At 39.2% G+C, this 25,079-nt stretch overlaps 4 protein-coding genes across 9 annotated transcripts; 1 reads left to right on the top strand and 3 right to left on the bottom strand.

The window, feature by feature from the left end:
* Positions 1-6,814: 6,814 nt before the first annotated feature.
* On the bottom strand, positions 6,815-8,673 carry LOC121749001 (dirigent protein 18-like). Its single transcript, XM_042143612.1, has one exon. The coding sequence runs from the start codon at positions 7,664-7,666 to the stop codon at positions 6,923-6,925; it is 744 nt and encodes a 247-aa protein (XP_041999546.1). The 5' UTR covers positions 7,667-8,673; the 3' UTR covers positions 6,815-6,922.
* Positions 8,674-9,173: 500 nt separating this feature from the next.
* Positions 9,174-11,911, bottom strand: LOC121749010 (zinc finger matrin-type protein 2-like). Of its 4 annotated transcripts, none has more exons than XR_006039617.1 (8): positions 11,681-11,911; positions 11,506-11,586; positions 11,368-11,392; positions 11,110-11,192; positions 10,630-10,708; positions 10,512-10,545; positions 9,513-9,577; positions 9,174-9,240 (listed from the first exon to the last, which is right to left on the bottom strand). XR_006039617.1 is itself a non-coding variant. In XM_042143620.1 (7 exons), exons 1-7 carry the CDS (start codon positions 11,699-11,701, stop codon positions 9,220-9,222), a joined length of 375 nt encoding a protein of 124 aa, XP_041999554.1. In that variant the 5' UTR covers positions 11,702-11,911; the 3' UTR covers positions 9,174-9,219. The 4 variants fall into 4 exon arrangements, 2 of the variants coding, with proteins under 2 accessions (XP_041999554.1, XP_041999563.1); XR_006039616.1 differs by having other exon boundaries at positions 9,513-9,573; XM_042143620.1 differs by lacking the exon at positions 10,512-10,545.
* Positions 11,912-12,381: 470 nt separating this feature from the next.
* LOC121799489 (probable protein disulfide-isomerase A6) lies at positions 12,382-16,405 on the top strand. Of its 2 annotated transcripts, none has more exons than XM_042198887.1 (11): positions 12,382-12,625; positions 12,972-13,056; positions 14,045-14,142; positions 14,273-14,280; positions 14,617-14,734; positions 14,920-14,947; positions 15,046-15,137; positions 15,355-15,511; positions 15,586-15,713; positions 15,833-15,932; positions 16,111-16,405. In XM_042198887.1, the coding sequence occupies exons 1-11, from the start codon at positions 12,477-12,479 to the stop codon at positions 16,174-16,176; spliced, it is 1,029 nt and encodes a 342-aa protein (XP_042054821.1). In that variant the 5' UTR covers positions 12,382-12,476; the 3' UTR covers positions 16,177-16,405. The 2 variants fall into 2 exon arrangements, with proteins under 2 accessions (XP_042054821.1, XP_042054814.1); XM_042198880.1 differs by having other exon boundaries at positions 12,383-12,625; positions 14,273-14,328.
* A 1,483-nt stretch (positions 16,406-17,888) lies between these two features.
* Positions 17,889-21,445, bottom strand: LOC121748999 (importin subunit alpha-2-like). 2 transcript variants are annotated; one of them, XM_042143607.1, is made up of 10 exons: positions 21,159-21,445; positions 20,683-20,785; positions 20,492-20,583; positions 20,248-20,379; positions 19,980-20,165; positions 19,463-19,626; positions 19,274-19,352; positions 18,851-18,982; positions 18,595-18,722; positions 17,889-18,509 (listed from the first exon to the last, which is right to left on the bottom strand). In XM_042143607.1, the coding sequence occupies exons 1-10, from the start codon at positions 21,363-21,365 to the stop codon at positions 18,131-18,133; spliced, it is 1,602 nt and encodes a 533-aa protein (XP_041999541.1). In that variant the 5' UTR covers positions 21,366-21,445; the 3' UTR covers positions 17,889-18,130. The 2 variants fall into 2 exon arrangements, with proteins under 2 accessions (XP_041999541.1, XP_041999542.1); XM_042143608.1 differs by having other exon boundaries at positions 18,851-18,979; positions 21,159-21,444.
* Between the last annotated feature and the right edge of the window lie 3,634 nt (positions 21,446-25,079).

Here is a 25,079-nt window from a genome sequence, read left to right as displayed (position 1 = left end):
CCCACCGGGCGACGGCGGCAGGCCGACGATGAGGGTGTCAGGAACTCTGTCTCGGCGGGGAAGTTCGTGGGAACCAGCACTGCTACTGTACTCCCTGGAGGCGCTGATCTTCGTCCGCTTCGGCCAGTCAGATTCAACACCCGCAGTAAACTTGGCCGAAGTCTGCACCACAAGATACACCTCTGAATATTTGAATTCCCCGAAGCCCGCCGCAGCGTCTTTGAACTGATGGTGAGACAGAAGCTTCACATCTTCGGCAGACATGCCGCTGGTTGCCGAGCGGAGGTTGTTTGTGTAAATGCTGGCGAATCGGCTGAGCTGCCTCTTCAGCCGCTCCAACTGTTTTCGGCATTGCTCTCCGTTGTGAGGCTTCCCCCCTTGCGGTTTGAATTGGAAGTAGCTTTGGCTAATGCACCACCACATCCTGTCGATAAGCTGGTTAGCCCCGAATATGGATCCTCCACGATCCACGCCTTCGCAAACGCGATGCACTCCTCTGTGCTCCAGACGGTCCTTTTTTTCCCCTTGGATCCCTCCCCTACCTCAGCGGCCACCGCCTCACCATCGTACCCCGCCGCAGGCGAGGTAGTGCCCCGTCCCCTGCCCTTTCTCCATGTCGCCGTTGGTGCGTCTGTGGGAGAATCCAGGATCGGAGATAGCCCCAACTCCTCAAACGAGAACGTCTCGATGCCAGTGAACTGAGTCTCGAGAGGAGTACTCGGGGGTTGTCCGTCGAAAGTAAATTCATATAGGGGCGATAGACATTGTCCACCGGTGATTGGGGGACCCCCTATCTACTCCCCCGCAGCGACAGGCGAGCCCTGCATTATCATCTCTGTCATCTGGGGAGGCATCATCCCCGGCATTCCGAGCATCATCCCCGGCATTGGGGTCATTCCGGCACTCACCTCGGGCATTTGGGGCATCATTCCATACCAAGGCGGGTACATGTTGTAGTACCCAAGCATCATCCCCGCCGTCATTTGGGGTTGGGGCATCATCCCCGCCATTCCGGACATCGTGGCGGACATTGGGGTACTTCTGCCAACGGGAAACATCGGTCCCTGTGACTCACTCGTGGCGGGGAATTACTATCGTGGTGCTCCATTTATATTCGAAAGAAAAGTATTTAGAGAGAGAGATACTCGTTAATACAAGTGGTGCGAATGAAATGAAGTTCAACGAGCCGTATTTATAGAATTTTTGAAAAAAATAAAATAAAATAATCGGGACGTCCGTGGAGTCAACGCAATGGCGGACGTCCCGGGAACGCCGCGGAACTCCGGTGTCCGCAGTGGACGTCCGTATCCGCGTCACCGCTGCACAATGGCGGACGTCCCGCGCGGAACTCCGGCACGCCGGCCGGACGTCCGCCGGGACGGGCGCCATTGTGGATGCTCTAATGCCCTTAATAAAAGTATTTTTTACACATTTTTCTTTTATAAAATTTTGAAATTCATCCAAGTTTAATGTAAATTATTGTATAAAATCCCTTACAATTAATCTAAAACACCTAAAAATATAACTTTGGAATAAAATTTAGAAATCACAGCCCTTATTCATATTTTTTTCTGCGTCCGCCCCTGCCTGGATCAAACTAATATCAACATCTAAAGCTACCAACAAGGCAACAAGGTAAAGAGAGAACAAAAAAAAAGACATTGTCAAAGTGAGAAAAAAGAGCCAAGAGCAAGCCATAATTACTATAGTAAAGAAGAAGGAATCCTCTACACATAGAATTGATAAACCAAACTAGCATGTGTACTCAGGAATATAGGTTTACTCGTGGTCTTACCAAAGCTCTAATGTGGTTAAACTCCTCTATCTGAGAAGGCGAAAGTCAGACACCAACCTCTCACCGAAGTCCCAAGATCTGAAAATAATCATTTTTCTCAAACTCTTATTTAGATATCAATTCTTGGAACACAGCTTTGTTTAGGATATATCCTATATGGATCACAAAATGACATAAAACATGTGTAGGAAAAACGTGTGGAATTGTGAAAAGGCTAGGCCTTTGGCCTTTCACTTCCATTTTTTATGAGGTGTCTTGAAGGCTTTGCCTTTTGGAGTCCAATTTCCTATCCTATAAATAGATAGGATTTGGAAGAAGAGAAAAACAACAAAAACGAATCACTCTCTCTTCTCTCTAGCTTAAGCATTCTAGTTCGCATTAGGAGCATTGCATTGCTCGGTTCTCGCCTCCAATTCAAGTTCGCCGGTGCCTACGAGTTTGAGGTGCTTCAACTTGATAGGAGGAAAGTCGTTTCATCTTTGGGGACATTACGCCAATCCGTGAGCACTAGTCGGGGCGTATTTCGTCTTGCGGAGAGAGGGTCACCTCGACTCGACTTGAAGAATACTTTAGTTTGCATCTCTTTACTTTCGTTGTAATTTTTTTGTTACATTTACCTTCCAATTTTGTGTTCTTTGTAATAGCAAGGGTTGCCCGTGTAAAGGTTACTATATTTCCAACAATCGCAAGACGAAATGTTGTACTCTTGTTGAAATCATGTCGACCGAAGCTGGAGGAAACATGAAATTCAAAGCTGGAATAAAGCAACGAACGGTCGCAATGTCAATGCGCCATGTAGTGGTTAATTCCTTGAGATCTATTCTCCTGAGAATGATGTTTATCGTTTGTCATTTGACAAGCAAGACCAATTTAGATTTGGTAGTAGTAATTGGGATGCATGGGTTGATGAATATATCAATGCACATTTGGTACAATATAATTGTGTACTTATTGTTGGAAACAATATTGTGCAAATTATTTGAACGTGTTGTTATAAACAACAAAGATCACGAGGTGATCGCAATGGTCTCCGACGTGGACCATGGTAATAATCCAAATGAATGGTTTGTTGATACGGGTGTCACATGTCATGTGTGCTCCGAGAGAAACGTTTTTTCTACTTACAAATCTGTTGGAGGTAGAAAAGTACGTATGAGAAACCAAGCCTCTTCTAAGGTGGTTGGTGTGGGTAATTTGTTCCTAAAATTAGGATCTGGAAAGGTTCTTACCCTCAAGGATGTGCTGCATGTCCCAGACATCCGAAATAATTTGGTGTCAGGCTCACTTCTAGTAAATCATGGATTTTCACTAGAATTTGAGTTCGAAAAGATTATATTGACCAAGAATAGAAAATTCATAGGTGAAGGTCACCTAGTGAATGGGCTTTTTGAGCTGAATGTTACGGTCATTTACCGTGGAAAAGGAATAAGCAATAAGGAAGACGATACATCATCTTATTTGCTTGAAAGCTCTGATTTATGGCATAATAGATTGGGACATGTAAATCTAAATGCTATAAAAAGATTAGTAAATCTTAATTTACTAAAAGTAGATAAGTTTAACTCACAAGAAAAATGTGAAGTCTGTGTGGAAGCAAAAATGACCAAACTACAGTTTCGCTCGGTAGAACGGAGCACAAAACCTCTAGAGTTAATCCATACAAACGTATGTGATTTAAAATTTGTGCAAACTAGAGGTGGTAAAAATACTTCATCACATTTATAGATGATTGCACAAGGTATTGTTACCTTTACTTATTAAGAAGTAAAGATGAGGCAATTGAAGCGTTTAAAGACTTCAAAAATGAAGCCGGAAATCAACTTAATTGTCGAATTAAGTGTGTTCGAAGTGATAGAGGTGGTGAGTATGTAGCGCCGTTTGCAGAATTATGCCATGCAAGTGGTATAATTCACCAAACCACAGCTCCATATTCTCCTCAATCAAATGGTGTTGCTGAACGCAAAAATCGAACACTAAAAGAGATGATGAATGCTTTGTTGATTAATTCAGGATTACCCCAAAACATGTGGGGGGAGGCTGTGTTAACAGCGAATCATATCCTGAATACAATTCCACTAAAAAATAGGGATGTGACTCCTTATGAGTTGTGGAAAGGGAAGAAACCTGCATATTCATACCTCAAAGTGTGGGGGTGTTTAGCGAAGGTAGAAGTGCCACCTCCGAAACAAGTTGCAATAGGCCCTAAAACAGTCGATTGCATCTTTATTGGCCATGCACTTAATTGTAGTGCCTATCGTTTCCTAGTCCATAGGTCAGTTGTGCCTGGCGTGGCTGAAGGAACAATGATTGAGTCAAGGAATGCTATATTCTTTGAAAATGTATACCCTTGCAAGAGGCAAGAGGATCGTTCTAGTGAAAGAATGATGGATGAATTCACTAGTTCTAATCCTCCAAAAAGGACGAGGTCAAGTCCTGAGGATGTTGAACTAAGACGTGGTAAAAGAGTTAAAGTTGCTAAAACATTTGGTCCTGACTTCATAACTTTTATGTTGGATGACGAACCAAAGTCATTGGCGGAAGCTCTGTCTGGCCCAGACGCGGCGTGGTGGCAAGAAGCTATCAACAGTGAAATTGAATCCATCATGAGAAATAACACTTGGGTGTTAGTAGACTTGCCTGAAGGCTGTAAGACTTTAGGGTGCAAGTGGATTCTGAAAAGGAAATATAAGTCCGATGGTACTATAGATAAGTACAAAGCTCGCCTAGTTGTCCAAGGCTTTAAGCAGAAAGAAGGGCATGACTTTTTTGATACCTATTCACCTGTTACGAGAATCACTTCCATTCGGGTGCTTCTTGCGATTGCTGCTTTGCACAATCTTGAGATTCACCAAATGGATGTGAAAACTGCGCTTCTGAATGGTGATCTGGAAGAACAAATATATATGGAACAACCCGAAGGGTTTGTTGTGCCTGGGCAAGAGCGTAAAGTATGCAAACTGATAAAGTCATTATATGGGTTGAAGTAAGCACCATTACAATGGCATTTGAAATTTGACAACGTGATGTTGGCAAATGGATTCACTATCAATGAGTGTGATAAGTGTGTTTACATTAAGAACATAGATAACGGGTTTGTTATTGTGTGTCTGTATGTTGATGATATGTTGATAATGGGCAGCAATAGTGTCATTATTAACGAGACAAAAAACATGTTGAAAAGAAATTTCGATATGAAAGATATGGGTCTAGCTGATGTGATTCTCGGAATCAAAATATTGAGGACTAATGAGGGAATTGCCTTAACGCAATCTCATTATGTTGAGAAAATGCTTAAGAAATTCAACTCGTTTGATTGTAAGCCAGCAAAGACTCCTTTGGAGCTCAATGTCCATCTAAGCAAGAATATGGGTGATTCCGTTGCTCAAGAAGAGTATGCAAAGGTCATAGTAAGTTTGATGTTTATCACAAACTGTACTCGACCTGATCTTGCTTGTCCTGTAAACAAGTTGAGCCGATTTACGAGCAACCCAAGTAAGGAACATTGGAAAGCTCTGTGTAGAGTTTTGAGATACTTGAAGTATACTCTTAACTTTGGGTTGCATTACACAAGATATCCCCACGTACTTGAAGGGTACTGTGACGCAAATTGGAGTTGAGACAATATTGTGTTAATGCTATTGACTAGGCATACACCAAGGAGGAATAGTTCATGGCATCGCGTCCACTAGTCCGCCGGTATGTCCGATAGTGTTGACTATGGAAGGTTCAAAACCACAAGTTACCTCTCCAAATACAGTATCGTTTCCTGAGAACTGAGCAAAAGAGTCTGCATACATGCATTTGTGTCTGGTGTTGGTTTGAGCTTGCAGCGCTCTAACCAATGTGTGGGATTGTAGGAAAAACGTGTGGAATTGTGAAAAGGCTAGGCCTTTGTCCTTTCACTTCCATTTTTTTATGAGGTGTCTTAAAGGCTTTGCCTTTTGGAGTCCAATTTCCTATCCTATAAATAGGTAGGATTTGGAAGAAGAGAAAAACAACAAAAACGAATCACTCTCTCTTCTCTCTAGCTTAAGCATTCTAGTTCGCATTAGGAGCATTGCATTGCTCGGTTCTCGCCTCCAATTCAAGTTCGCCGGTGCCTACGAGTTTGAGGTGCTTCAACTCGATAGGAGGAAAGTCGTTTCATCTTTGGGGACATTACGCCAATCCGTGAGCACTAGTCGGGGCGTATTTCGTCTTGCGGAGAGAGGGTCACCTCGACTCGACTTGAAGAATACTTTAGTTTGCATCTCTTTACTTTCGTTGTAATTTTTTTGTTACATTTACCTTCCAGTTTTGTGTTCTTTGTAATAGCAAGAGTTGCCCGTGTAAAGGTTACTATATTTCCAACAACATGGAGACCCAAATTTGTTGAAGGCAGCTTTAGTAGCCAATGGAGTATTTATATGTCATGCATTTTAGCTGGATACCTATCACTTCATGAAGCTCTATTTTCCTGCCAAAATTATCTAAGTATTTTAGTAGATTTTCAGAAAAGTGTCTTTTTATATATGTATAGATTTTAAATGTACGTATCACAAAATTATTTACAGTAGCTACAATACATACTCATATTTGGTATTGTTTGTAGAAAAACACAAATTAGGTTTGGATTAATAGTATAACTGGAGAAGTTTTCTGCATAAAAAATGAGATTTGATGTATTATTAGAGATGGTCATAAGTTATATACTCCATATTGACTAAAGTGACACATGTGTGATGTGTGTGTGGAAGTGTCATGGGCTCATGGCTTTGCAATATTTAAGCTCTACTAGTTAATAAGATATCCAAATTAATTTGCAATACTAATTCTTGAAGATATTACTAGTATTTTTACAATGGGTTTCTTACTTTCTTATATTCTGCAGTACCAAAAATAAGATTATTTGGTGGTAGGGGGTGCAACTTATACATTGGTTATTTGTAGGGTTTGACTTTGAACACATACAACATGGGGATGTAGCTCAAATGGTAGAGCGCTTGCTTATAAATATGCATGACATTTTGTGTCCAAATCTAGCACCACTTTTGTTTAGGGAAAATCAAAAAACAAACACACATATAAAACCAAGAATCATCAATACCACAATACAAACATACACAGAATTAAACAATGCAAAATGTATCAGTAAGTAAGATGCACAGTCATCCTGAGCAACGTCTGCACCCCGTCGGAAACATGCTGCCCCGCCGGAATGAGCGACCTCACCTCCGCAAAACCGCATGCGTTCTTAAACTTGCCGGTGCCCCCCGTGACGGACAGCCTCGACATCGTGCTCCCGATCCTGTACACCCCAAAGAAGTTGATGCTATCCCCAAACTCCCCTCCCTCCATCATCGCCGTGAACGCCATCATCTGCGTCGACCCGTCCGCCGAGCTCGCCACGTACACTCCCTGCGCCTTCCCCACCTGCTGCGACCCCAGCTCCGGCGCTGCCGTCAGGTAGTCGTCGATCACTGTGATCGTCCCAAACCCCAGCCCCAGCCCGTCCGGCCCCAGCTGGGCTGTGTTGATGTTGTTGTTGTTGTTGTTGTTATTATTGGGGATTCCTGCGAAGGCGGTGCCGGCCAGGCCGGTTCCGAGGGGGATGCCGTTGGCGTTGATGGTGGGGATGGCGCCGTTGGCGTTGGGGATGGCCACGCCGTTTTTGGGGGGTTGGAAGCCGAGGGGGCGGGCGAAGGGGACTTGCCCGCTGTAGATGTTGCCGAGGAGCCCGGTCACGGGCCGGGCTGTCGGGTTGCTGCCGCCGAGGATGTCGTGCATGTATAGCTCCAGGACCGGGGCTTCGGCGCCGGGGGCCATGGCGCCGCTCTTTGCCATCACGGCCAAGAGTGTTACTAGGAAAGCTATAGCTGTTATGTTGGACATTTTTTTGTTTGCAAGGATTAAATGATGAGTTTGAATGAGAATGAGATTCAAAATTGCGCCTTATATAGAAGAAAAAAATGTAGTTTTTGCAAGATGGAGTAGTTGTATAATCTTTAATTAAGTGGATCACATACGATGGCAAGTGTGGAGGGTACAACAAAACCATATAAAGCCATAATCCAGCAAAGCTTAAATCATGATCCTCAAAGCCAACTTTAACAACTCCTCAAAATTAGTCAAGAAACTGGAAACTTGAACAGATATATGGGGGCGGTTTGATAATTAGTGTTGTCAAAACCTAATTAAAAACCTCCTTCACTATTGAAGTTGCTATTTTTACGCAATACGCTACAACAATTTGCTGACTTATTTGTTTGTACTAGAGGCTTGGAAAACTATAGTTTTCCAAGGGTTTCATTTCATGTTTCAACCTCTTGTCCAATATATAGCTGTCTAACATCGTGCACCATTGATTAATAGTAACTAGCAGCTCTTAAAGTCACAATCTCGACCATGTGATTTGCAGAGGCGAATATGAAACAAGACAACCCGAAACAGAGTACTGCCTCCACCTAGCTTGCATCACTGGGAGACTCATATATGTGCTTTACCCCACACTTCTGATTTAGGGACCCAGGTCACAGTTCACTTCTTCGACGATCCAAAACCTCCAAATCCCATCATAGCTGCAACGTATGGGTCAATCTCGGGTTTCTCCTCTACTGCCTTCTCTTTCTGAGATATTTTGGCACGAGATACCTCTAGTCCGACGGCGGTGGGAACCTCGCATAATAGGCCCGGTAGAAGGCCTGATGCTTTGCATCACTAGCGTCGATCCGAGTTTGCAAGTGCTGGATCCGTTCCCCAAAGTTGTCTAACCGGGAGTCACACTGGGCCCTCCACACCACAGCATCTGCATTCCATTGCTGCACCTGGGTCCAACGGGCATCCTGCTGTGCTTGGCCTACTTGAAGTGCTCTGACCCCAACAGCTATTTCTGCCAAGTAACTGTCTTTGGTTGGTCTCCCCCGTGGTCGGTTCCTCTTGGACCGACTGCCCTGGCCTACTTCATACTCAGAGGCGACTTCATCCCGCAGCCCCATATCCCCGAGGAGCCTCTGCAGATCCAAAATGCTCCGGCGGACATGGATGATGATGATGAAGTCTCCTCTGAGTATGAAGTAGGTCAGGGCAGTCGGTCCAAGAGGAGCCGACCACAGGGGAGACCAACCAGAGACAGCTACTTGGCAGAAATAGTTGCAGGGGTCAGAGCACTTCAAGTAGGCCAAGCACAGCAGGATGCCCGGTTGGACCCAGGTGCAGCAATGGAATGCAGATGTTGTGGTGTGGAGGGCCCAGTGTGACTCCCGGTTAGACCACTTTGGGGAACGGATCCAACACTTGCAAACTCGGATCGACGCTAGTGATGCAAAGCATCAGGCCTTCTACCGGGCCTATCATGCGAGGTTCCCACCGCCGTCGGACTAGAATAACCTTCTTCTCTTTCTTTTTCTCTTGACGTTGTTGCTTTCTTTCCTCCTCTTCTAGTTGTTTTAGGATCCGTTCATCAAAGTCTAAAAATGGAACAGGAAAATAAAACAAATCATAATTCATCATCAAAGCCATTGTGTCGTGATCGCAGATGGTTATAAGAGTGATCCATCAGTAAAACCCTAGTTTAGTTAGTTCATCATGTGATCATAACAAATGTGAACCAGGCAAGTGGAACACAATCTTTTATGATTAAAGACATGCCACGATAAATGCATCTGTCAATTTGCCAGTAAGTACGCAATATTGAAAACATCCACAAGCATAATAAATATATTCTGTTCCAATTCAATACCTTGCTCTGTAAAGCCTGGAGTATCTGTCCTCTTTTTAAGAACCTCAAACCGTTGCTGGACCTGTCTACCAAGAAAAAGTAACATAAACTATTATTCTACTAATATCCCAGGTATAGAATAACATGGTCAAATTGCTAAGACTAACGAGCACATTTCTCCGACCTACTGAAAACAAGCTACCTGTTACACTCCTTTTATTAATAGTTATTTGTTTCAGTTTTTTTTCACATTTTAGTGAGTTTAACTTGATGAGAACATACACACAGTGCAACTCCTTTAAGATGTCAAATTAGAGAACTAAAGAGAAAATAATTTTCTCTCCTTTTAGCTTTATATATCAATGCAAAGTCCTAATCTTGCATGAGAATCAGATTATAGCTAATTAACTGTCTATAGTATATAGGTCAATTTTATAGGTTTAACATTATTGTGAGTTGTATGTTGAATTTATATTTATTTTAAGTGGTCAGTGCAATAGGATTTCCAACTAGATTATAGGATTTCCAACTAAATTATAGGATTCCCAATCAAGAGGGAGAGAGCAAAAAATTTTGCTAAGAACAATAAGATCATATCATATAGAAAATTAGTGAATAATCTAGCTTCAAGCTGGCCAAACTATTTGGTTTGACAGGACTACATGGTATCTCAGTTCAGTTTGCCTAATTCCAATTTATGCAATAACAGTACTTATTTTTCTTGTCTCCTCACGTTTATCATTTCATGTCCTTCCTCCCCTTATCTGTGTTTAGCAACCATACACATTATGTCCATGCTAGTACAAATCTAAGAGACCAGACAAATAGTACCAAGTAGTTTTATTACGTCCAAAGACTACATACTAGCTTATGCATTGGTTATAACTCAGACAAGACAAACTATATCCAAAATACATTGACGATAAAAGCCAAAAGTCAGTTAAAACTTAAAACCAATGTTCTGATCGCCATAACAATTAACATTCTTCATGCCAAGTAAAAGGAAGAATTCAAGCCCACCTGCTCCAAGGTTACATTCCCAGAGCTCGTTAATCTAGAGAAAAAGAATCAATTGGGATCTATATAGCACATACACAGATGTAAAAACCAAAAGAAAGAGACTGGGTTTTTGACATACGCTTTTTTCCATTTATATGATCCAAGTAGTTTGCTGAATCTTTAACTACACATTCGCAAACTGAGCAGTAGTATCCAGCCTGCAGCAGCATAGTGCTAAATGATTTGCATACATAAAATCCAAGAAAATACAACACGTTTTAAAAGATTCTATCAGAAAACTTAAGCCAAAGTAAAACACCACAAAAAAATCATCTTAAACTGCAGTAGCTTTTGTAAAAACTGGGGAACTATTCACAGTCCCACCTCTTAGTACTACTATATAACTGCATTAGGATTACCTTTAAATACAACAAAAAAAAAAGTTTTGACCACATACCTGTTGACTGGATAAACAAATTCATTTTTTGCCACTAATTATATAGAAATGTGGTTACAGGATGAATAACAACAATAGTATATGTGGTCATGAACTGAAAGATGTAATCAACGACTTGCAGAATAGGATGACCAGACACATACGATTTTGTTCAAACAATACCTGAGTCTTCCCCAGGCGTGATTCGAGGTACACTTCATAATCTCTGTGCTTCAATGGTTTCCTTTGCACTGGTGGACCACTTGCTACACCAAACAAAATCGAAAGATTGTTGGCAATCATTTCAAAGATCCAAATCCAATAGCAAACATCAATCATGAACACCACATTCACCAATACAATACACTAACCGCTGATGTTATCTAATAATTTAGGAGCATAATAAGAACGGAACAAAAATATTGAGATCAGAAACCATACATTTTGACTTGTTCCGGGCTTCTTCCTGCAACAACACAAGAACAAACAGATTATCTACCTTTTATGGCATTGCCAGCTGGAATAACTACATTTATGATAATCCATCAAGAAAAAAACATTTATATGGCATAGACAGACCTTAGCTTCGCGGTCCCGAGCACGTTGCAGGTACTCCTCTCGGTCAAATTTTTTTGGGTAAGTGTTAACAATTCCAGCAGCCTGCAGAAAGCAAAAAAAGAGTTCTGCCTTTGAGTCAGTGAAATCAAAATTCACACAAAATGGAGATGAATTTGAAACACGAGTTTGTGCTTACGCCACTGCCAGATTGAGCCATTATGTAGCTCCGTTCGCCGACTCTTACATTGAATTCTACCAAAAGGAATCGCGTAGAGATGAGGGAGGGGAACCGGAAATTATGACGAAAGGGTCGATGGGAGTGGGAACATACTAATTCAACACTAGTTTTCTGAATTGGGGTTTGCAGCAAAAAAGGACTTGCCTTTCCCCTCTTCCTCTACTCTCCTTTGTTTAAGTACTCAAATTTGCATGGAATAATTGTTTACAGTATTTATCAGTATTTAATGCTCCATATTAAACCAATTCCTTGGTATTTATTCCACTGAAAATTAGTACATCTACAATACAATTGGTGCACCAAAAAAACTATGTAAATCAGTAGCTATTAGTTTCAATGTCAAAAGGCTCAAAACATTATGGAAAAAATCCTAATAGCATATTATATCGTTCAAATAAATCCTAATTCAAAACATTAATCATATGACATATTGGCTATAATTCTTGGATACATAAAGCTTAATGAGTATATTTATCGCATTAGATTATTTTTTTGCCTTTTTCATTTCTTTAATGTTAAAAAGACCATATTAGCACATAGTAGTAGGAGTACTAATTTTACAAACTGAATTTCATTGTTCACTAAAAACATTTAATCATTTTTAATACTACTACTATCTCTTATTTTATGAATTTCACCACCTATTAAGAGCAATATGTCAAAGTAAAACCACTGAAAAATCTGACAAAATTAGCTTTAAGTAGACTTACTACAATCACACAAAAAACTTCTATTTTTTCCGATTGAACCGAAAATGTGGAGATCGTCGATCTGTTTCGCCGCCCTAACGCTGTTGTTGGTTGCTTCGGCCTCCGCCGACGACGTCGTTGTTCTCACCGAGGAGAATTTCCACCAAGAGGTCGGCAAAGACCGCGGTGCTCTCGTCGAGTTCTACGCTCCCTGGTATCCAATTTTTTCTGAAATTATTTTGATGTCACTCGTCTGTTTTAAAAACTCTGTCATCTCGCGTATCCTCTGCTTGTCTATTGTAATTTATTGGTTGTGTCTTTGATTTTCATGTTTCTTTAGATCATTGTGTAGATCTGATTTGATCGGTTACTTATTCGATTTGTTGTCAGTTAGCTAAGTAGGGGTTATGTTTGATTATCTATCTCTACTCGCTAGTCGTTTTTCTTTTATCAGAATAAATGGCGGTTAGCACTGGCCATGTAGTTTCAGAACAGTTCCTGCTTTTGCTGCAGCTATGTAGTTTCAGATCATGATGTGGAAATTTTATCTTATAATGCAGGTGTGGACACTGTAAGAAGCTTGCTCCTGAGTTTGAAAAGCTCGGTGCAAGTTTCAAGAAGGCAAAATCTGTTTTGATAGGAAAGGTTAGCCCACCTTTTATTCTTGTTCATGACTTGGAGTGAATGTGCTATGTGATACTCATTTCCTAATCTCAAGTTCACATGTCATATTTTCGATCTTGGAATCAATCGTAGTATGAGTGACGGCCTTGAGGATGTTTGAAATTTCAAATACTTCCACTGTGATTCAGTCAAGTGTTCTATTCTTGTTGTAGCAAGCTTTGTAGTTTGTAGTGTTACAGAAATTCTCTATCAAGTTTCACTTTGTAGGAGTGAGAACCAATGGTCAAAAATAAGGTTAATGATTTGTAGCACTCAACTTCACAGTCGAACGTCTTCATTAAACTAGTGCAGTAGAAAAAATACTATCTGAGACAGCTAATTAAATCAATAAAAAAATAAATAAATCAAAACTTATATAACAAAAACACATACGTAAGTATTGAATTTCAGAGAAGTTTAGGGAGGCTGAGCCCCCTCACCACCCTTGATGTCAAGGTTATACTCCGTCCCACTACAAGTGAGGCGTTTCTATTCGGACATTGTTTTGCAAAAATGATAAATAAATAGTTAGAGTGGAGAGAAAATAAAGTAAGTAAGAGAATAATGTATATACGACTCTCTTCTATATTATTCTCTCTCTTACTTTACTTTCTCTCCACTTTAACTATTTATTATATCATCGTCGCAAAACAACGGACGGAAAGAATTGCCTAAGTACTAAATTATGTTTTGCTTACTGCAACTTATAGTTTGACCAAGGCTGTCAATCTTCGAGATTTTAAGTGCTTATTTTTTGTTGAGATTTTGACCCTAATCATTTCATCTGAGGGTCTGTTTATTGGATGTTTCTTACAGAATTATGATTGCAGTTACCCTACATCTAAATATCTTGATCGACGATAAAACATGTCAATTTGATATTTTGATGCTATGGTTTTGTAATTTTACATTTTATTTCTTAGGATAAAATAGTTGATTAATGTCAACAGCTGCATTTGGTTTGTTGTAGGTTGATTGTGATGAGCATAAGAGCCTTTGCAGCAAGTATGGGATTTCTGGGTATCCAACTATCCAATGGTTCCCTAAAGGTTCCTTGGAGCCAAAAAAGTGGGTTATAGTCTTCTTGGAAGTTTTGTCTAACTTTGTCCTCATCCCCTTTCTCCTTGAAGTGGATTAGTGGAAGTTTAAAGTATCTAGTACAATTTATATAGCCTAATGAATAAAATTTCATGTACAGGTATGAAGGTGCTAGGACTGCTGAAACCCTTGCTGAGTATGTTAACAATGAAGGAGGTTAAACATTTTTAGTTAATGTGATAAATGTCATTCAAAATTAACCATGTATGTTTATCGTATGTCATTTGATGATTATGTTGTTTTTGGTGGCGTAACTAACTTTGGCTTGAGCAACAAATTAGTATGTGTGTGCAACCTTTCAGTTTTGTGAAGAAACTTACTTATGAACTCATGGATGAGAATAGGACGCTGTGATGCTCTCTTTTTTAGTGGTTTTACTTATTAGCTTAGTTCAAGCCCAAGTACGTTGTGTAAGTAACGATCATCAACTTGTTCCTTCATCAGGTACCAATGTCAAGATTGCCGCAGTCACTTCAAATGTTGTGGTTCTGACTCCTGCTAACTTCAACGAGATTGTACTTGATGAGAAAAAGGATGTGCTAGTTGAGTTTTATGCACCTTGGTAAGTGTGCATGAGTTGTTTTCTCTTGAGCATTATAATGTTATATGAGACGTGGTTGTCATGCAATTTAAATTATCTTACGGACCTTGAAAGCAGATTGATTAGCATCTTATTATGATATTTTTCCAAATGCATTAGTATGCCCTGTTTATATATACTTATAACTTAATGCTTTGCTTTTCCAGGTGCGGTCATTGCAAGAGCCTTGCTCCTGTAAGTGCAGTGCTGCCTACAGTGCCTAGTTAGTTGAATTGTCATAACTCTTGAAGATTTCATTCAGATATTGATTTCTATATCTTTTCGACATGTAGATCTATGAAAAGGTTGCAACAGCATTCAATCTGGAGGAAGATGTGGTCATTGCTAATCTTGATGCTGATGCACACAAGGATCTTGCAGAAAAGTAAGAGCAAAAGCACAGTTGTTTTCTCCATCAAAATACATAGTACTTGTCTTTAAATTCTAGTGTTGATTAGTATTTAAATTCTGTCCTGGTGTACCATTAGCTGCAATGCTAGCCTGCATCTTGAAGTACTCATTAGATTCCTGAAATTTATGTACTTTTTCTATGGATAGTAATGTGGCATCGGTTTCCTTATGAAGTATCTTCTGCCTTGCAGGTATGGTATTACCGGTTTTCCTACATTGAAGTTCTTCTCAAAGAACAACAAGGGTGGTGAAGATTATAATGGTGGCAGAGATGTAGATGATTTTGTTACTTTCATTAATGAGAAGTGCGGAACGAACCGAGATGCGAAAGGAAAACTCACCTCCAAGGTCTGTGACAGAATTACTGATGTGACCATGTTTACTTTTGTTTGTGATACTGATCTACTTTATATCCTCCCTAGGCTGGCATCATTGAGGACCTTGGAAGCTTGGTGAAGGAATTTATGAGTGCAAAAAAAGGCGAGGAGAAGAAAGTTGTATTCAAACTATTAGAAGAAGAAGCTGGGAAGCTGAAGGGTTCAAATGCAAGGTTTTTCATAAATGCATATTTTAATTTGATCAGTTGTAATGATGTTATAACATGCCTTTTTTTAGATTGTGCATATTAACATTGGGATTATTACTTTATCCCATCTAATTATCCTGTAGATATGGGAAGATCTATATGAAAGCTGCTAAGAGCTGCATGGACAAAGGTTCTGATTATGCAAAGAATGAAATCCTACGTTTGGACCGCATAATTGCTAAGGTACATCATATCTCTTTTGCTACATAGGTTGTTGAAACTAATGAATTTAGTTTTTCCTATACTTCTCCATGATATAATATTGGATGCTACTGTACATAAGTAGCAATGTTTATCCTTTATTGTGCCCTTGCATTCTGTAAGAATTTTCATAAATATTTCTTGCTTCTTGTTGATGCAGTCAATCAGCCCAAATAAGGCCGAAGAATTCACCCTAAAGAAGAATATCTTATCGACGTTTGCTTAAGATGAGTGATGAAATGCAGTGTGGTAACTCGAAGGAATTCTTCTTCTCCTAGGGTGAAAGAAACAAGAGCTTCTACCTTCGTGAATATGAGTAGCAAGAGATATAATTTGTATTACAAAAACAAAAACAGATAGTTTCCACCAGTAGTAATCATAGAGGATATTTGACAATTACAATTTTTTCATATTAACAAACTTGTAAGTTAATGCAGATTTTGAGTTGTTCAGCAGGTCGTCATGTTTTATTGTTTGCGTGTCGATTTATTTCTTGAACAGTCCATCTCCCTTTTCCAAACCATGTAGGAGGTATTGTTATTTTGTTGACCTCCCCTTGAAGGCAAACTCCCCCTCACCCTCTCGGAAAATAGCCGTGGTCGTCCCCTCCCTTGCCATTGGCGCTGCCCAAAGAAGAAGAGAAGTCGAATGTTTTCCTTCGTGTGTGATTTTGGGCGGATAATTGAATGAACTTCAATTTGATTCCTGCGCGTGCTCTTCCTCATCATTTTTGGATTTACCATTTGTCACTTGCCCCATTCTCCCCGATTTAATTGGATTTCTGAATATTTCGAGTGATGCATTAACAACTAACAAGATTCAGTTTTGGGGTTTCGCGTTGGTTTTTAAATACGTACTACTTTTCCTTCTTTTTTGGATTATATAATGCAAAATGGGGGGGGGGGAGAGAAACTTGCAATAAAGAGATAAAATTGTATCATCCATACATTGTTTAATTTCATTTTAGTCCTCTGGTAAATCATTGCTTGCTTGGACAAATAAGCTTGTTAAAGTAATAGATTTTGTTAATCTAGCTTCACTGGAAGACTTTGGTGATCAATATAGTACTTTTCCGGAAACTGCAATTTTTTTTGTGCGTAAACCATACCTTACCTCCGAAATACCAAATTATGTAAACTAGAAATCTTCCTATTGAAATAAAAGATACAAAAATAGCGCACCTGAAATGAGCATGAAGAATAAGAAGGAAGTCGTCGGAGTGAGCTGGCAATTAGTTGGTAGTTATAGTTAGTTATAAGGGTTTTGATTGTATGTAATCATACCCATGCACCCACATGCACTCGAGCACATGCATGTAGCATGTTGCTTAGAACTATAAATAAGTGGTTGTTTCTTCTTCTTTGTAAGTTTCATCTTTTTGTTGAATGAGAAATATCTTTTCTCTATGTTGAAATTATTTCTTCATATCTATTTTACATTTCTTATACTTCCAAATTCAATCCTATAGATCTTCATGGCCGAACTACATGATTTGTGTATATAAATTGAAATTTCGAATGCTAACTCTCATCATCCCTTCCATTTTCCTTTCTCTGTCTCTGCTGCCCCTACTTCCCCCTTCCATTTTCCATTCTATGCTCTCTCCCCACTCCCATTCTTTCCCCGCAAGTCACGCCAAGCTCGCCTCTCTCACAGTCATCAAGCTAATCTTCAGGGAGTCCACTACCTTCCTGCAGCTGCTGTGTGATACCATAGTCATCGACGAAAGGCTGCCGCCGGGAATACAAAACCCAATTACAAAACATGTGCTTGGACAAACCAAACCTAATGACGAAGAAACAAATCATCTTACCAACTAACCCCGAATTTGCCATCTCTAGAAACCCTAAGTCATTTCACTGGTTGAAACTTAAAAACTGTGATAGATAATTTTGATTGCAGGGGGAATTGATAAAAGAAATGAAAAACAAGTACATATAGAAAAAATATCAAATCATAATTTTGTAAACTGAAAGGCGATAATGTTTGCGTGACCAAATAAATAATTTCCAACCGACAAATTTGATCATACACTACAACGTAAGAAGAAACAAGTTCACTACCTAACAGGCTAGGTAGGTATCATATATCTTTTGGGAAAAAAATATCCACTGCCACTTAATAGCAATAAGTTTAATATCTGCCTCCGTTTCAATATTGGCAGAGACATAAGCCAACATTTAGTTGAAGTTGAACCCACCCGCCGGGACATTAACGTCAGCCCCTCCGAATTGGAACCCTGGCTGGGCTGGGTCGCCTGGTGGGGCTGGCTCATCATCATCCTCCAACCAATATGTCTCAAGTATCTTCACGGCCTTCTCATATATCTCATTGTTGTCATGACTCTGCAAGTTCTCGATTTTTTCAAGACCTTCAGCATCATCAATCATTTGAGCAAACAGGTTGGTATCTCCTGCCCCTGTCAAACCTAAATTCTTCTCAGCTTCCCCTACTTTCAGAATGTTTTCAAGACCTTCCAAACATACTGTGACGATCCTTGGGTCGGGGCATATAAGCAAATCGCATAGAGGCTTAATACAATTTTGACTTACAAGGTACCTGTTCAAGAAAGAAAGGATTCAATTGCAGTAACAACAACAAATTCTAGTAATACAAAGATAACATAGTGCATGTCATAACTCACTTTATTTGTTCATGAGTACCACCAGACGTCGCATTTGACAAGGCCCATGCAGCCTCTTTTTTAACATCAAATTCAGCATTTAGCAGCAATTGGACAAGTGGTCCAATAATGTTGGCTTCAATGACAGCCTGCAAAAGGTGGATGTGTTGCTTAGTAAACACTAACCTATCAAAACATGTTTCACAGCACCACAACCCACCAACTGATATGCTTCACACACACAAACCACCCATATCCATAGCAAACCACACTTTACCTGAATTTGCCCTTTGTTTCCAGCTGTGATGTTGGAAATAGTCCAGCAAGCTTCCTTTTTAATGCTTTTCTTATAGCTACCATTCAAGAGGTTAAGAAGAGAGGGTAGTGCGCCATTGCTGATGATAAACTGCTAAAGGCACTCAACATTTAGAATTAAATCATGTATTGTAAAACAAGTACTACAGATCATGTAGACATATCTAATGACAGAATTTTGGCATATGCATGTTGTTTAAGTGTATAATTAAAACATTAGCCACTAGGTCTTGTGGCGAAGAACAATAAAAGGACTGAAAGAACTAAGCATACATTGTGCTAGTTCACTTCCCCATGCCACAAGTATCTCAACATGTTATTATTCTGAAAGTAAAGAAAATAAAACACATCCGTAATGTGATTGGCAGAACATCCTCAGTCATACCTGAGTTTGCATATCATCACCTGTGACAATATTGCCTACGGTGCGAAGGGCAGGGATAAGAACAGAGGGTGATGGATGGCTGAAATGAAAAATAAATCATTAATCAGACCAATAAAAACAAATAACAAGCTTCATATAGAGGAACTTCTTTGAGGTATCTTTGATACAAAGTCTAGTCTAGATACTCACAGCAACAACTCAACCAAACGAGGGCAGACTCCAGAGTCTATCACAGCTTGAATTTTGTCATTGCTACCATCCGAGAGATAAGAGAGGGCCCAGCACGCATCAGTCAAAACTTCCTCATCAGTTGAGCCTATAAGTTGTCTGAGAATTGGAAGTGTGGGGCTTGTCTGCATATCACAACCAAAATGTCATAACCATGGTATGGAATCCTAAAAAATAGATGTACATGTATATTACAGAATAAGATAAGATGAATCAGTCATTTGGAAAATTAACAACAGGGACAATGGTCTACAAATACTGGAACAAAAAAATATGCATTGCCTCTCTACCAAATAAGCATAAAATCATATCAACTAAAAGGGGCAGGTGACAGCAAACAAGGCTACACCAGTACAAATATTACACGATGACACTTTTGTTTTGTGGTTCAATGTAAGTTTGTGAACCTTCCATCATTAATTCTTAGTATACTCAGTAGCACATCCAAAGATACAAAACCATGTCCAAGGAGAAAAACCTGTTCAAACTTTGGCTGTGGCTTGCCTCGGCAAAAATTTGATAAAGTCCAGGTAGCATTTCTGAGCATGGACAGCTTGGCATGTTCATTCAACTGAGCTAGCAAAGGACCCAAAGCTCCATAACCAAGGACAAGGTCTCGGCATGTGGGGGAATCACCAGCTACATTTCCCAGAGCCCAAACTGCCTAAAATGGCAGGTAACATATATAAGCAACAAACTCTGGCAAATTATAAGGGGGCATTAATAAGCATTTAATACATGCACACCTGTTCCCGAACATCATCACTCGGAGAACCAAGAAGCTTGACAAATATTGGGACTGCTCCATGATCCATTACCACCTTCGTGTGTTCAGATGTACCAGAAGCAATATTTGTCAGAGCCCATGCTGCTTCAAACTGTATCAGTTAAGACCAAAAAAAATTATAAGAATAAGAAACACAAATGACACGAAGAGACCTAAATCAAAACAGCTATATAAGCAAAACAGATTATAAGATACTGTTATACCTGAAGTTGTGGAAAGTCCTCCCTTGTCAAAAATTGAACAAAGCGGGGAACAACACCAGCTTGAATAACCTCCTGGATAGGAGGGCAGCGTTCTGCCAGATTCAAGTGTGGCAGACAGAAGGAATTTAACACCAAGGATAACTAAATGATTTTGCCAAAAAAATCAGAATAATTGAAAACATAATAATCACCTATAGAGAGCAATTTACGAAACTGGGTCGTCGCCTCAAGTTGTTGGCTTGCATCTTCAGTCCAAACACTTTGAACCATTGCTGGTAGATTTTCTAACTGCACCTATATTCGTAAGAATCAATAAATTAGGTCGTCACAACGGGAACCTTCTGAAATTGTGAACTGGAAACAATTATTTCTGTACATTACTATTATTCAAATTTTCACTCAAGAAGGGATGTAAAATCAACAATATCGTAGTGGCATCACAACCAAATTCAATCCAACAAACGCGAGTAAAACGTCCAAATGTTACAAGTGCAGGAGATAAAAATAAGCATAAGTAAAATAAACACTACAAACCACAAAACATGCAATGAATTGACCGCAAAATTATAAATTTATAACCATACATCCACAAAAAACCTACCTCTACAAACCAAATTTCAAAATTTTAAAAAAAAATAAATAAAAAGAAGAAAAATCGGGCATATACCTTTTTCTCTGGGCCGGTGGTGGCTTCAACGGGGACGGAGAACTGCTGGATGCCCTCACGGCGCTTCTTCTGGAGATTCTCCTCGCGGCGGCTCTTGCGAATCTCGACCAGATTGTCCTCCCTGCGGCGGCGGCCCTCGTCTGCATCAACGGCCACCTTGTACCTGTTGCGGCGGAGCTCCGCGCGAGCGTTGGGCCTCAGCGACATTGCTCGATTCAACGTATATCGCCGAGAAACAAATTTGAATTGAAATTTGAGGATTGAATTTGAAGCGGCAGAGTGGGGAAGCGAGGGATTTATACACGTAGGGGTTTAGTGAGTGGGAGGCAGTGTTTGTTAAAATGGGCACCGATCAACCATTATTTACAGGAATAACCCTTCGCTTTCAATTTGAATTTCAAAATAAGGAAACCAGTTGGGCCACAGCCCAATTCATTTGCGGGCCAATTCATGCTAAATTAATTGAACTCGGACATTTAATGTGTGATACTATAAAAAAGAGGATACATTTATGGAACAATTTATTTATAATTAATGTTTTGAATATAAGGATCTGCCATTGTTGGAAAAAAAAAATGAATCAGAATAAGATAACGTGTTAAATCATCGAGTGTGAACTGCTTTTCCCCTATTTGGTATATGGGGAGCATTAAGCTTCTATGGCCCTCTTAGTGTTAAGTTCTAACATAATAATAACCATTATTAAAAGGGTGGACGGTCTAGATTAAGATTTTATAACTGACTCCGTGTTACATTATTAGGTGGAATTGGTACATTATAGGGGTAGAAATGTAAACAAAGCATTTATATCACACGTTTAAACACTCCAGGTCCGAAAATTAAGCAGGATATTCCCTTCCACTCTCTCTCTCTCTCTCTCTCATTCCAAACACCTCCCCCATTCCAATTTCGATCAAGACACTTTTCCCCCAATTCCACTCCTAGTCAAAACCCTAGCCGCCGGGAAGAGACCACAAGAGTAGTTTTCCACGCTGTTCTATCTCCGTGAAAACCTTTCGGCCATGTGAACACTACGTTTCTCAGTCGTTTCAGCCTTCTTCGTCGTTGTACGGTTGCTATGGCAGTGCAGATCTGGTGGAAACTGAACCAAAGCCGGCGATTTCGGGTAAGTGTGAAGCTTCGACGTTTTTAGCAAAGTTTTTTTTTTTTTTCTTTTTTTTTTTTCACCCGACGTTTTTAGCAAAGTTATTATGGTGGGTTTTTCTGCAAATCAGCACTTCGTGTTCATTGTTGTTAAGTTTTTTTTCTGTAAATCAGCACTTCTGTCAATTTACAGTTTTTGGGTTGGTGATGGATTTCGATTTTGGTTTGCTACACTATTTAATTGATGCTCATACATCACTGCTCTATATACATTATTCACACAAATTGATACATTATTTCACTGTTAAATCATTTAGATAGATCAGTACATTAACAGATTTTGTTTTTATGTATCATGTTATGTTACATCATGTAGCTAGATATGTACATTGCGTTCTATTACATTATTTAGCCAATGATGTACATTAGTTGGTAATGTTGCGGTACATTAGATGTTGTTGTCATGGGACATTTTTTTCTGTACATTATTTTGATAGAAATGCTACATTATGACGATCTATTTGTACATTACTTCACTATGATGTTCTATCCATTTCCCAAGGGGCAGAAGTTATATCCATTCCCCAAGGGTTTAGCAGTCCATAGGGCTAGGATGTAGTACCAACCCAGTAGTACAACGTTCGATTAGGGAAGAGAGTCAGAGTCATTCTCATTATATTTATTATAATTGTAATGTACAACTATAGTTATTTCATGTATATTTCTCTTACTAAGTAATGTACGAGGATAGTATTTTAATGTATGTTTTTCTGATTTTGTTTGTGATCAGATGGGACACCAAGATTCGAGAAACTCTCCAATGCTGAAAGATATAGAGAATGATAAGGAGAAGCATAGGCAAGAGGAAATATTGACATTTTTTAGTTTGTTTTCAAGATGTATTGTTTTTTATACTTGCTTTAAGACATACATTATTTAGTAGTTAAGTATTACATTATTTTGGAGTTATCCTACTTTATAATTTTATCCCTACTATTATTATGTTATAAATTTACATTACTATATACTTTTGGCTCATGGATTGCTAAACCCAAATGGCATGAATTCAAGTTACTTTCAACATTATTCTCTTCAATCTGTACATTATTCACTGATCCGAATGTACATTATTAGATAGTATTAGTACATTATTTATTGTACCAAATCTTAAACACATTAAAAATTAAATTAAATTCATATGGTGGTGCTATACCCTTGCCCCATGGATTACTAAACCCTAGGGGAATGAATCAAACTTCATGCGCTTGGTGATGGTTTCGTTTGTGAGTGAGTACTACAACCTAGCCACATGGATTGCTAAACTAAAAACATGAATTCAAGTTCATTTCAACATTATTCTCTTCAATCTGTACATTACTCACTGATCCGTGCACATCATTAGTTACTATACCAAATCTTAAACGCATTAAAAATAAAATTTAATTCATGTGGTGATGCTATAACCTAGCCCCATGGGTTGTTACACCCAAGGGGAATGATTCAAACTCTCAGCCCTTTGTGATGGTTCCGTTTGTGAGTGGGTACTACAACCTAGCCCCATGGATTCCTAAACCCAAAGGGTATGAATTCAAATTTCTTTCAACATTATTCTCTTCAATCTGTACATTATTCACTGATCCGTGCACATTATTAGATAATATTGGTACATTATTTACTGTACCAAATTTTAAACGCATTAAAATGAAATTTAATTCATTTGGTGGTGCTATAACCTAGCCCATGGGTTGCTAAACCCAAGTAGAATGATTCAAACTCTCTGCGCTTGGTGATGGTTTCGTTTGTGAGTGAGTACTACAACCTAGCCACATTGATTGTTGAACCCAAAGGGTATGGATTCAACTCTCACCAAACATTAAAATACTTACACATGTACATCATTTAGTATTACACATGTACATTAAAGGCCACTTGACGTACATTATTTAGTTCTACTTAGCCTAAACATTATTCCCTGAAACACGTACATAATTCAAAAATGAATTTTGATGTATGGGTTAGTAATATATTGCTAAACCCTATGGGAATGGTTCTAACTCCTTTCCCGTAGTCAAGGTTTTGTTAGTGAGTCGGTTCTATACTCTTGCCCCATGGATTGCTAAACCCTTTGGGGAATGGATTCAACTTCTGTCACACATTAAACTCATTGTAATCTACATTATTCAAAGACGGCATATACATTATACAACTATAATCGTACATTAATACAATCTATATTATACACTTAATATAGTACATTACTTGTCGAAAATTTACAAACTATAACTTACGAAAAGAAAACACGAAAATCTGTAAATCAATGAACGAATTAATTAAATTACTTTCTTATTATTGAAAAAACGAAAGCAATCAAGGAATACTTTCAGAATTTGGGTTTAGGCGAGAAATTACACCACCAGACGTGTTCAACGTAGAAAATTGAGTCAGTTATGTGAGAGAAGAAAAAGAAATTATTGTGTAACCATGAACACAAAATCAGAATCAATAATATTGAATTAAAGGAAAGAAAGAGAAGAAAGAGATATTATGCGTGAGATTTGAGTAAGTTACGTGATAGAAGAAAGAGACATTATAGGTGAGATTTGAGGGATAAATTAAAGGAAACTTCCATAACTGACTAAAATGGGTCTTCCTAAAAGGCCCTTTTCAATTTTTTTAACATGTGACACTTAATTCAGCCATCAGATCACAAAATCGTGGGGCTAAGATTCGATTGGATATTGAACAATATATTGATTAAGGAAATGAATACACCACTTTCGTATATTCCATAAATAATGGTTTTAAAATTTCACCACA

Source organism: Salvia splendens, chromosome 1 (genome assembly GCF_004379255.2).
Source record: "Salvia splendens isolate huo1 chromosome 1, SspV2, whole genome shotgun sequence".
Taxonomy (NCBI): domain Eukaryota; kingdom Viridiplantae; phylum Streptophyta; class Magnoliopsida; order Lamiales; family Lamiaceae; genus Salvia; species Salvia splendens.
This window is presented reverse-complemented; position numbering and strand designations above follow the sequence as displayed.